At 41.5% G+C, this 12,970-nt stretch overlaps 1 long non-coding RNA gene, 1 pseudogene and 1 gene segment (V, D, J or C); 2 read left to right on the top strand and 1 right to left on the bottom strand.

Moving 5' to 3' along the window:
* Positions 1-4,990: 4,990 nt before the first annotated feature.
* On the bottom strand, positions 4,991-5,408 carry LOC125257229 (annotated as a pseudogene).
* Positions 5,409-6,269: 861 nt separating this feature from the next.
* On the top strand, positions 6,270-6,923 carry LOC125257228. The segment is given in 2 exon segments: positions 6,270-6,486; positions 6,598-6,923. Coding segments are annotated over 2 exon segments (375 nt in total).
* A 789-nt stretch (positions 6,924-7,712) lies between these two features.
* LOC125256765 lies at positions 7,713-8,205 on the top strand. Its single transcript, XR_007182178.1, has 2 exons — positions 7,713-7,977; positions 8,064-8,205. It is a non-coding gene; the product is annotated as an uncharacterized LOC125256765 (long non-coding RNA).
* Positions 8,206-12,970: the final 4,765 nt, after the last annotated feature.

Raw genomic sequence — 12,970 nt, 5'->3', positions numbered from 1 at the left:
ATAAACTTGTAACTGAAAACTTCCCGGGGGATGGGGACAGTCAAATCCCAGAGTGAGCTTAAAACTATTGGTGAACTAACAAATAATTGTGTCTGATTTGTCTCAGTCATTACATGCCAGTAGATGGAGACAAGAGACTGACCTCTGAAAACGAGTCTTTCTAAAAACTCCGGCCAGAGTGGAGATTTTGAAAATCTTCGTTTGCACGTTTGCATGTAAACTGAGACAAACGGGTGTTTAGACAGCCAACGTCACAGTATGCGCCAGAGCTCGCACCTATGTCAAAAGTGCGACCTATGTTTACATGTGATCATGGAAGCGTTTAGAGTAGCAGTCGCATTTATGTTGGTGCAAACTCTTCTCGTGTGCTTGCATTTGCAAATACAGCTGCTCCATTATGTCGAGGAGCAGAGACGAATGAGTGCTCGGAGATCAGCAATTTTGCAACAACTTCGAATCACTTCAAGAGGAATTCGGGATTCTTTTTCGGGATTCTGATTGGCTTACGTGGGCTTGAGCTGCTCGTTACACTCTTGACGTCATATGTACATGGGTACGTGTAAATGAACACTTTTCTGAAAACTGACATGTGTGCACGATGTTATTTTTGAAACCGGAGAGGTTGAAATGTCCGTTTATGAAAATAGCCGCCCACGTGTAAACGTAGCCTTAGGTTAGCTAATTTGGCTTGCTGTCCACTGAGGAGGGGCTCGATGAAGCATCTTCAACTCGAGCTCTGATACACCCCCCAAAAAGTGCAGAATATATTTGGGACAACAAGTTGGATTTAGCATGGTTGAAAATGCTTAAGGGTTTAAAGTATACAGGATACCCAGATGCTTAATGCTTGAAACCCCCCCAAAAGGAGCGAAAGATTAAAGCGGTATGAAGAATAGAGTTGAGGTGTCGAGTGGCACTAGTGTTTCCTACGCTGGAACACAAAGAAGCTGTGTTTAATTGGCCTGGAGTCATGAATGAACACTGCTGCGGCAGTGATATTTAACGAGGCTCCTGCGGGAGCTGGGCTGGAACGTGTCGCCCTACTATGTCCACCATGTGGAGCTATGAGCAAGCTTCTGCTGCAGCAGAACGTCCCGCCACAACGTCTGCAACATGGGGGCCCATGAATTCAGAAGTACATGGGGCCCCCAGCTGCCAACAGAGGGGAAGGAGGTCCTCGTCCCTAAAGGGAAAACGGGCCACTGATATCCAGAGCGAACCTGCCTGCCAAACGCAGAGCTACAGTCCTTCCAAGGTGGTTTGGATCACATAAGGACATGAGGGCCCGCTGCGATCCTTATGGGAGATAAGATCCTTGGTACCTCCAGTCCACTTGCTCAGATAGGAGGGCCCACACTGCAATTCAGAAAGGGAGAGCCCCCACGGCGCCTGAACGGAAGCTCACACTGCGATTCGACCGGGAGAGCTCTTGCTGCGTTTCGAAGGAGAGAGCCCCTGATAAAATAAACAGGAAGCTCACTCTGCAAGTCGAACGGGAGAGCCCACACTGCAAGTCGAACAGGAGAGCCCACACTGCAAGTCGAACGGGAGAGCCCACACTGCAAGCCGAACGGGAGAGCCTGCACAGTATCTGGACGGGGGAGCCCACACAGCAATTCGAATGGGAAAGCCCACTCCAGGAGTGGTAGCTAACACACATCCGAAAAGGGAGAGCTCTCATTGCATCCAGATGAATATGAGCCCTGCGGGGCTTGGTAAGCGGGGAGATGCAAAAATAGTAGGGAGAAGCGGTCCAGACTCAGAAAGATGCTAGTGTTTGTGATGTAGAACCGATCGAACATATGTTGTTTTAAAGGCGTGGCATCGACCGGTCATTTTAATTTGGTGTTTGGATAGGCCACTCTGGGCTGCTGTGATGGCTGCACCTATGCAGAAAGATAAGAAAAATGGATGGATAAAAGGTTGTCTGGTGTTTGGCTGAGGGGGATTGGTTTTGTAAACCTTTGATGAGGAGGGATATCTGGGAACTTGAAGAGTCGGGGCACTGCTGGCCATGGATGAACTTGGAGAGCAATGTATGTCACTGAGGTAGATTTTGATTGTTCCTGGCTGAATTAAATTGGTATGATGGAGGTAAGAGATGAAGGATATTGAAAGGAGGGAAAACTTCTGGAAAGCTCTGTGGGAGTTTTTTGAAGGAACTCCAAGATGTCCAGTAGGTTTGGAGTGTTCTGGGAGAAATGGCTTGCAGTATGGTATTTGTGGATGTGGTATGAAGATGTCTTGAGGGAATGGACCAGACGAATGCGAGTTCTGAATCAGGAGGAATGGAAGTTGGATTGGAGTCTACTTCCAGAGCCAATGTTCTAAATTTGAAAAAGAAGATAAAACATCTGTGATTTTATTTTGATGAACTGGTAACAGGTGGAAATTCTAAGGGGCAATTAACATTTCGGAACCCCATAGATTGGCTGTTACTACTATGGGATACAGGTTTATGAGAATGATTGCTTGGTCTATGTTGTGGTGGTGGAGAATTCATCTAATTTGGTTACTCCAATTGGGCTTATGCGGAATAAGGTGGAGAATCAAAAGGGGCCGATCATGAATCCAGAATCTAGTTCTTTTTGATGAGGTCTTCCACTATATCGGGTCCAGCTGTTGCAGATTATAAGTTATTGCAGATCAAGCTGGAGTCAGGTATACTTTCCAGACTGCGGCTGAAATGTTCTGTCAGGCCTGAAAGAAAGAACTGGTTGGAAATTGTCTGGATGGTGTCCATTTCACTAACTAACTGGGAAATAATGATTGAAGAAGAGAGAGGCTGCTCACTTAGCTGCAAAGCTTGAGGTAGATATAAAAATGACTGCTCCAAAGGAAGAAGATCAAATTTCTGCATGGAATTAGGGAACGGTTATGGGTTGAGAATGTTGGTTGATCCAGGTGACTGCATTGGGAGGAGCTGGAAAAGGGACTGCTGTTGCGAGAGAATGGGCTGGCAAGCGGCTCAGTCCTGAGGAAGTGTTTGGTGTTGGAAAAAAGATGGATGCTGGGAGGAGGGCTCCATTACTGACAAGATGGCTGAAGTGAGAGAAAGGGGTTGGTGGGCAAAAAGAGTGTTGAGATCATTTGCGGAGGCAACCTCACGCTAGGATCTGTGCCAAGAAGAAATTGGGGAACAGAAGGGAGGAGAGGAATGAGGCAAGTTGTAAAGGGATAGAGGGTGAGGGACCACTAGCGGAGGCAGCCTCACGCTAGGATCCGCTTTCTGGGTAAGTTAGTTTGGGGGTGAGCGAGAAGTAACCATCTGCGAGGGCATCCTGGCGCATGGGTTTATCATGAAGAAGATTGAAACAGAACTGAAAAAGCAGAAGGAATTAGTGATGTTACATATGAAATTGAAGCTTCAAATCATGTATTAAGTACACAGTTCAATTATCATGAATGCATATGTTTTCAGAGGAGCGGTGATAAATGAAAGACATCTCAACGATCTTTCCAGTCACATGAATGCTGTGCGTTTCAGAATGTTGAACCCAGACCACTACTCTATGGGTTTATGGAATTTAAAGTCCATTTACTAATATATATTAAGTTACATGATCGTACATTCTGCCATAAAGACAGTATAAAACCATATCATAATTAGAGCATGATTTACTTGCATCAAACAACTCTGTTAGTATTATTATTGTTATATTTAATTTATTGCAACACATTAGTATGAAAATGATATTATCAGGAAACTACATGTTTAACATTGCCAGGCTTTTATTTGCTTAATAGAATGACTGAGCTGTACATCTATATTCTTTGGCTGTACCGGCTGGTTTATGGCTGCTGTAAATTTATTTATTTTATTTTTAAAAGCTTCAAGATTCAAGAGGCTTCATTTCATAATCCATAGAAGGAAGTAAAGTGCGGGAGACAGGAGTAAGTTTGGATAGTTCTTGCCTGAGGAGTGGAGCTGCATATGGGAAGAGCTGGAAAAACAGCGGGACTGTTTTTGCGGCCGCTGTTGTTGATCGGGCGGAAAAACGGCGGACGAGGAAGTGCGTGCGGCGGCGGCAGCCTGTGGATTAGCGTGCTGTAAATGTTTATGTTCAGGACATCAAGTCGGAAGAGAAACTTCTGAGTCTTGCTTTTATGATGTTGAAGTGTTTGTTGGCATGCTGGAACTGTTGTTAGAAATAAAGAAGATCGTAGAGTTTAGCTTTTGATGAAATGCGGGAGAAATTAATTCCACTTCAACTTGACGTAGGCTGTTGGCGGACCATTTGAAATGGGTAGAATCAGTGTATTAGCGGCGGTAGAATGAAGAGATGAAGTCTGTGAAGAAGACTGATGAGGCGCAGTTAAACGGGCGATCTTGAGGGTGGAGGAGAGAGTGGTTATCCGGAGCGTGGTCTGTATGAGCGCTCAGAAAGAGCATCCGTGTTTGGATCTGTGAGATCCGATCTTACGCGAGATGTGACTGTTGGTGTCTCGGGGAAAGTTCGTCGTCTGAAGGGAGATGGTGGAATTTCCGTGGTGTCGGACATTGTTCAGTACGGCACTACCGGATGCTGAAACAGCTGAGACTGAAGAGAGGTAAGCAGCTGCTTATATACTCTGGCTGTTGATTGGAAGATTAGATGGGCTTGCTCCTCCCTAAATTATGTTTAGGAACTTAACTAATTTAATTATTGCCTCCAATCCTCTTGACGTCATATAATTTTATTTTATTTCATATATATATTGCTCAGAATATCAAGTCAAACAGTGAAACTGAGTGGAGTTAAACTCATTTGCATCACATTTGTGATTGTGTTCCTCTGAGAATTGAGCAGATCTCGTTTCATCATGTATCTGCAGGTGTTTTCATGCTCCATTGAGTGAAGTTTATTTATAAAATATGAGCTAAAGCCCTGATCCAATGAAAGAGCTGAAACAAAAATGACACAAAAAAGGACATAATGTTACAATTATGTTTTATTGACTGAACTGTAATGAAATCAAGAGTGAAAAAGCACACATATAGTCAGCAGATCTACTCTGAACACTGCTGTCTCCTCACAGTGTCTCCAGTGGACGCAGACTGGCCGCTCCGTGTGGCCTTACAGCTCACCGAGACGCTCTTCATCCACTCCTCCTCAGAGAGAGTCAGGCTGCTGCTCCAGCTGTACAGACGTCCTTCTCCAGGAGCCCAGCGCTGCTCTCCTGAGACCTGCTGCTCCCGTCCACCTTCAGCTCAGGCTCCAGTCTGACGGGAAGCCCTTGTTGGCCACACACACCAGTGTCGCTGTGTTCAGAGAGGAGATCTCTGCGCTGGAGGGCGGCAGGACGCTCACTTTAGGAGGAGTGACACCTGAGAGAAGCACAGAGAAATCAGTTACCAGTGGCTTTCCATTAGGATTAAAGAGAAAACTGGGAGAAATTCTCCAACAGCGAGAGAAACAACATGAAGAAAACAGTCAAAGAAAATCCATCATTATTCCTTTAACACATTAATGCTCACAAACTCCGACACATGAAAAGAGAAAATGTTGAGAATTAATTTCACATTCTGGTAAATATGCTGATTAATTATTAAAGCTGCAGTCTGTAAGTTTGCCTCTTTGTCTCCATCTCTGTTTGAAACCTGCAATTGCAGTTATTTGTGGAATGATCTTCCTCACATGGGTTGTGCGTCGGCACGGCTCCTCAGCGCGGACGAATCTAATGTTTTGAGGTGTTTGTGTGGCTGTCAGTCACTGCACCAGTGTGGATCTTCACTTACTTCACAATTACTGATTCCACGTCTTGGAAGTTTGTTCAAAATAAGAAGTTTCACTGGAAAATGTCATCTGAACAAGTACGTAACATGTCTGCCACTTTTGTTCTGAACGACTGAGGAAAAAAAGTTTTATAATAAACCGCACTACCAATGGCAGGGCTCTACAATGCGACCATTTCAGTCGCAATTACTGCGTGCGACTGTGAAAAAGTATTTAGAAGCACCAGTGCGACTGACCCGATCAGACCCGGTTCTACAGGGGTGTTAGAGGGTACAAAACAGGCCAAACAGATTTTGCAAACGCGATGCGTCAGTGTGTATTTGTGTTTCCAGTCTGGAGAGTGTGGAGAGAGGTGTTGTTGCAGCACTGAGCAATGTAGCCAATCACTGATGATTTCATAAATACTGTGGCCAATCAGAGGCATTTAAGTTACACCATTCAAAACGCTAGGGTTTTGAATATAAAATTATAAATTTGATTTTTTTTCTTTTGTTTTAACAAGTTGGAAAAAGAAAATTTTGACTGGATAAAAAAACAACTTTTCAGGTCATTGTGCATCAGTTTTACAAACAAGAATCTACACTTTTTTGAGTATCTGTCTTCAGGTAAATGATCTGGAGTGTGTTTGCATATTGATCAGATGCTTCAGTGCTCTGAGAGTGTTTATAGTGCTGTGAGTTTAACACTTCATCACTGACACACACAACAATCTTCATCAACATGACCTTCATCATCATCTGGACGCTCTTATACTGCTTTATACTACAAGGTGAACACTATAAATTTAAAATAAATCATTTAAGTTGTATAGCCTAATTTAATACATCTTAAAAATGTCAAATAATGTATTTTTTGGACTCATAAATGATTTGTTTTACAGGCTGTAGAGCTCAGATCACAGTGACTCAGACTCCTGCAGTGAAAACTGCCACACCAGGAGAAAATGTTGTGATGAGCTGTAAACTCAGTAGAAGTGCTGCTGGCTGCAGCTCAGCATACTGTGTGTCCTGGTACTTACAGAAACTTGGAGAAGCTCCTAAACTACTGATTTATTATACAAACACCCTCCAGTCAGGAACTCCATCTAGATTCAGTGGCAGTGGATCTAACAGTGATTTCACTCTGACCATCAGTGGAGTCCAGACTGAAGATGCTGGACATTATTACTGTCAGAGTTACCACAGTGGTGGTGTGTTCACACAGTGATAAAGAGTCGTACAAAAACCTCCGTCAGTCAGAGTGACAGTGACTGAACTGATACTGCAGCTGCTCACACACTTTCACACACTTTCACACACACTCAACAGTGCAGAAACATAAATATGATCTTAATATCAGCTTTGTTGAGCTTCATCAGTATTTCTTCAGATAATTAGAAATTCTTTTGATGTTATCATCATTTTTAGATCATTTATGGTTTATTTATCCTCATTTCCACTCATTCAGTATTTTAAAGTCATTGATATTTTTGATCATGTACTTTTATTATTTTTTCTTCCTAATCTTAGTTATACAGTAAAGATCTGAGGAACTGAAGCTGTCGATCACACAGGGAGAGTTTATCTGGACACTTCCCAAAACTCCTGTTATAATCAGTGACGCTCTTACACTACACAATCAATCTCTGACTGTATTTACATCGTGTTTGCATTGTTAGTTATGGTGAAAGCTTTTCTGGAGTGCAGAAATTTAGTTGTAATGACGAGATCACTGCATTCACACCATCAACAGACTGTCTGTCATCTGCTCAGTTTCTCATCACTGCAACCTTCCCTGTGATGAACAGATCTAAATATAAGGCAATAATCAACACTTTTCACCATTCGTTCATTTAGACAGCTGTAATAGTAAAAATGTAGTGATAGTATTCGAGAAGGTTTCACATGTAATCAGAGTGGAAATAACCATTTATTTCTAAATGATGACAATTATTTGATGTAAAAATCATATTAACATTATAAATAATAATAAATCAGTTGGTGAAGTGACTCAGACGCCTGCAGTGAAATCTGTTCATCTAGGAAACACATTCACCATGTCCTGTAAAAGCAGTCCTGACGTCTATCAGAGTTGGGATCATCAACCTCTATCCTGGTTCAGTGATAAAGAGTCAAAAACCTCCGTCAGTCAGAGTCACAGTGATTTGTGCTAGAAACACTGAATAAGTTCATTCACAAATATGAGGGCTGCAGCAGATGAGAAGATTTGAAGTCAATAACATCATTTTAGAGCTTCAGACGACTGAGAATATCGAGCACAGGTGAGATTATCAGAGATCCAAACACTGAAGGGTTCATCCTAGACCATTTGTCTATTTAACCCCAAATTTATCTGTGTATCATCTAGATACCCTGAAGACATCAAACAAGTGATCAACAGAATTTGGATTCATCAGATTGTTGAGAAGATATAGTTTTATAAGTGTATTGAGCCATGGCTAAATGAACTATCTTCTAAACGCTTTGACTAATTAAAATCCTTTTGATAACTTTTGTCATTAGTGTCTATAGATGACATGCAAAATTTCGTGTGAATCAGTCAAGTGGTTTAGGAGATTGAAAAATATTTTTAGCAACTCAAAATGGCCGATGGACTACAACATGTTGTACTAATGTTGTCCACTAGAGGGAACCACAGGAGAAGAAATCTATTTTTCTATCAGTTTCCATCAGTTTAAAAGTTTGAATCCAAAATTCACAGAACTTCACACACATGGACAACAAGACTTTCTGAGTAAACATGCCGAGTTTCAGGAACTTTTTTTTAAATCAGTCATTTATATGAATGGGATTCAGAGATGAAGGTCATAATACTAATGCTGTCCACCAGAGGGAGCCACAGGACAACAAATCCTTTCAGATCTCTTTATGAAAGTCTGTAAATGGTTCAATAGATTGACTTGTAGTATAAAAAATGCATATAGGCTTAAATTCATTATAGTTTCATAAAGTTTAATAAATCCCAATATAATTAATTATTTCCAAAATACTTACAGATCATTCATTTTTATATTAATATTCATTTTATACTATACTATTGAAAACATATTTGTTGTTGCCAGACGTAACTGAATGTATTGCCGTCCGATTGAAGGAAAGAGACAATATTATCTGTCTATTTTAATATAGTACATAGAATAATACTTCCATAAAGAGATACTTAAAGACTCATATTTTATCTGAAAAGACACATGGCCATTGCTGTACCGTCTACTACACGATTCAAAGTGTTTCTGGATTGAAGTTTCTGAGCTGTAAAAGATCCCAATAACAATTCAAGCTACAAGTTAATCCTATTATGCTAGAGGATGTACATGTGCATTAAAGCTGTCTAAAGACCAAAAGTTTGTCTTACATTGGCCATATAACCTGTTACGGCCAATTTGTAGGTCACTATATTAGGCAGCTTGTATGTATCCTTTGGCTCAACCATTGACTTTAGGCCAGGACTACAGTACCTGTTTGTCACTTTGGGTGGTGCGATTGCATATAGTGCTATAATACATACCGTGTATCTCAATCAGCTCCCTAGTTCAGTAGTCAGGGCACTGATCAGGGTATCAGCCACATTCACTTTCATTATATACTGATTCACGACCTAGGGAGCTAGGGAGCTGATTGAGATGCAGGGATAGTGTTTAACCATTTAAATACACACTGGAGCCTCATCGAATAAATTCAACACTGCATTAAAGGTGCAGTATGTAATAATTTTGTCCGCTAGAGGTCGCTAGAGGCCTATTCCAAACATTGGCGTAGCTTGTAGATTACAGTAGATTACATACAAAGTCAATGCAAAGACGCGATCAGACTATGGATCAGACGCGTCCTCGCGCGGTCTAAAGACGCGATGAGAGTTTCGCGTTTGGCGTGTATGCCCCATAATACTAATCGTGTTGATCGTTATAATGGCATACGTTTTCTGTAAAGATATGAATCAAAACAACTCACCTGTCGAGTAAAACACAAGCGAGATCGGCATCTCTTTCTAGGTGAAGTTTGTCACCCGTACGCTTATGTTTACGGGAGCTGTCCTTGTCGACAGAACCAGCGGCAGATGGTAACAGTAATTATGTTCCATAAATAAGTAACATAATCCACCATAAAACGTGCAAGAAGTAAATAAGGAACTGCTTGAAGCAAGCTAGTGGTTTGCTGGACGCTAGACACTACTTCCGCATTTGTCCACGACACTGTTGTCATGTGGTTTCTACGTCAGTAAAGGCGGTAACAAAGGGTAACTGACGTCATTGACAGGCGACTGCACTGCCCCGTGTCACTGTTTAGAATGGGAATTTTCTCATGATTTACAAGTAGTTGAAAACATTAGAGATATTGTTAGTAATCAGCTGGACAAAATATATAACACTAGCCTAGTGGTTTTTGGATATTTTACTGCGAATATCTTACAAATTGTACCTTTAAAGGTGCTAAAGAGGATGTTTTGTTTTATACATTTTTGCAATATTACTTGAAACTGTCTTTACTAACTGATAAAAGACTATTTATTAGGTGCACTGAAAGGAATAATATTAATATACATCATCTGTGCACAAGGTAGGGCCTTAAAAACATCAGCCAATCATTTATGCGATCATCGCATAAACGATTGGCCCTCTGGCTTGTCAATCACTGCCGTGACGTTCCTTGTGAGAGACGAGCGCGGCTGTGCGCTCCAGTAACTTTCCACACTCTACAGGCGCCACATGCAATGTTTTTGTCAGGAGACAGGAGTAACAACTGCAGATTATGAGTTACCTGCGGTGAGTCCGACATAATGAATCCACTAACACGACACAGCGAATGCCGGTGGTAAACACTCGTGTTCCAATACTCGTGCATGAGTTTTGGGAGGCGTTCCCTCGAAATGAGCTGTGAATGAGGGGGGTTGTTCTTACGCATGCGCTCATTTCAAAAACTCACTAACAGTCTTTGATTTCTCAGTCGACGAAAAGATCCTCTTTAGCACCTTTAACTCATTATTATTCACCTTGTCCGTTCCTGTTCATCAGTGTGTCTGTCTGTTCACACCGCCCTCTAGTGGCACAGTGATGTAGTGCAAGATAACATGAATAAAACTGTTGAAGGGTTTCTGTCATCAGTACATCTGTGATCACCTGCGGTCTCGTACCTGCAGCCGAATTACAGTCGAGCTGATGATCACTAAAGCACTTTTGCTTAGATGATGATAAGTTTCATCTACATTTAATTTTCACAGTTTTTTCACATGTGGTTTGAATTGTTCTAAATTTTATGCTATTTTATGCTTTTTAAAGTTCACACTTATATTTGATGTTGTGATTGACAGGATGAGATGAACGAGCTCCTCTTGAACCTTCATTTAGAGCCTCATTTAAATACAGAATGAGTTCATTTGCATATTGATCAGATGCTTCAGTGCTCTGAGAGTGTTTATAGTGCTGTGAGTTTAACACTTCATCACTGACACACACAACAATCTTCATCAACATGACCTTCATCATCATCTTCATCTGGACTCTCACAGCGTTTGCTCAAGGTTTGTGGAGCACAAGTTTGATATCAATTCATTTCTTCAAGTATATTGTCAAAGTTTTGAGTTGATTTTCTTCTTGTTGTGTGTTTCAGAGTGTAGAGGACAGATCACCGTTACTCAGAGTCCCTCAATGACAGCAGCTCAACCAGGACAAACTGTGAACATCAACTGTAGAACCAGCACAGATGTGTACAAATGGTATGATGGGGATGAAGATTTAGCCTGGTACTTACAGAAACCTGGAGAAGCTCCTAAACTCTTGATTTATTTTGTAAAAAAACTTGAGTCAGGAACTCCATCTAGATTCAGTGGCAGTGGATCTAACAGTGATTTCACTCTGACCATCAGTGGAGTCCAGACTGAAGATGCTGGACATTATTACTGTCAGAGTTTCCATTGCAGAACAGATTCTGATAATGATTGTGAGGGTGACTATGTGTTCACACAGTGATAAAGAGTCGTACAAAAACCTCCGACAGTCTGCTCACACACTTTCACACACTACTGACACACAGAGGACAAACACAGGAACTACACATGTGCTCAAAACTGACTTATGACTGAAATCAGCTCTATTAGACTGTGATCTGTCCTGTAACAGACGGGTTTGACTCAAATATGCTCAGAATCTGAGATAAACTGATATCAAATCAAATAAAACACAAAATTTCCTCAGTTCCGGTGTTCAATCATACTGTACCCCTGATAAACTTGCCTTATAAAACTACTGAAACTCCATGAGCAGAAGTGAAAGTGTTCCAGTTGAGAGCGTTGAATCAAACTTTCAATAAACAACACACTGATCAATGATGCAGTCGGACACAAATGTAACGCGTTCAGAAGCTTTATTGAATGAACAGCAATGGCAGCACATTGAAAGACTGCTTCAGTATTGAGCTGTAAATCACGTGACTGCTGTGAATCCTGCCGGACGCTCAGATACGGCTCATCTGGACCGGAGAAACATCAGCACTGGGAGCTCTTGAGGAACGAGGCCTCGTGATCAGCTCCGTCATGTCTTCCCAACGTGCTTTGCTGAGGTTCAAGACTCCTACATTACAGCAGCCAAATAAACTCTGACATTAAAAAATCAAGTCAAAGTACCCAACTAAAGAAAACACTGATTACCGTGATGATGATATCAAAAACCCAAACAAATTTCAATAAAATTTCAACAACAACAAAAAACCTCTGTTAAGCTAGCTTCTGTAGATTTAAAACAGATCTGCTGAGATCTTGAGAGATTAATGAATTATTTTATCTTCAGTTGATCTTATCTAAGGCTGTGGCTGAAGTCAGTTGTGGTTCTTGTTTCTCTGTCCTTTGTTGATTCTGCTTGTTAACAGCAGCTATCTTCGATAAAGCACAATCATTACTTAATTATCTCATTAAATCCAACACTGATTCAGTGTTACATTTAAAAGCCTGTAGTGTGCACACTGAGCAGTGTTCATTTCATCTGGGCTAACCCATGTAGGGCCTCCATGGAAACTGCAGACAAAACTGACGGTGCCCCAGTTATACAGCAGGTCAAACCCTTCTAGGCCACACAGGGCTGTGTTGGTTGGGAAGCGTCCCGCTAGTGCAGGGGTCCTCAACTCCGGACCTCGGGATCCACATTCCTGCAGAGTTTAGCTCCAACCCTAACAGTTAATGATAAAATTAAGTGATTCATTAAGGGATTATTAAGCTTTAATGATGAACATGTGATGTTAACAAGCAGAATCACTGAAGAACAC

The sequence above is a fragment of the Megalobrama amblycephala genome, linkage group LG21, assembly GCF_018812025.1.
Source record: "Megalobrama amblycephala isolate DHTTF-2021 linkage group LG21, ASM1881202v1, whole genome shotgun sequence".
Lineage (NCBI taxonomy): Eukaryota > Metazoa > Chordata > Actinopteri > Cypriniformes > Xenocyprididae > Megalobrama > Megalobrama amblycephala.
Note: the sequence above shows the minus strand (reverse complement) of the source record. Positions and strands in the feature narration are given on the sequence as shown.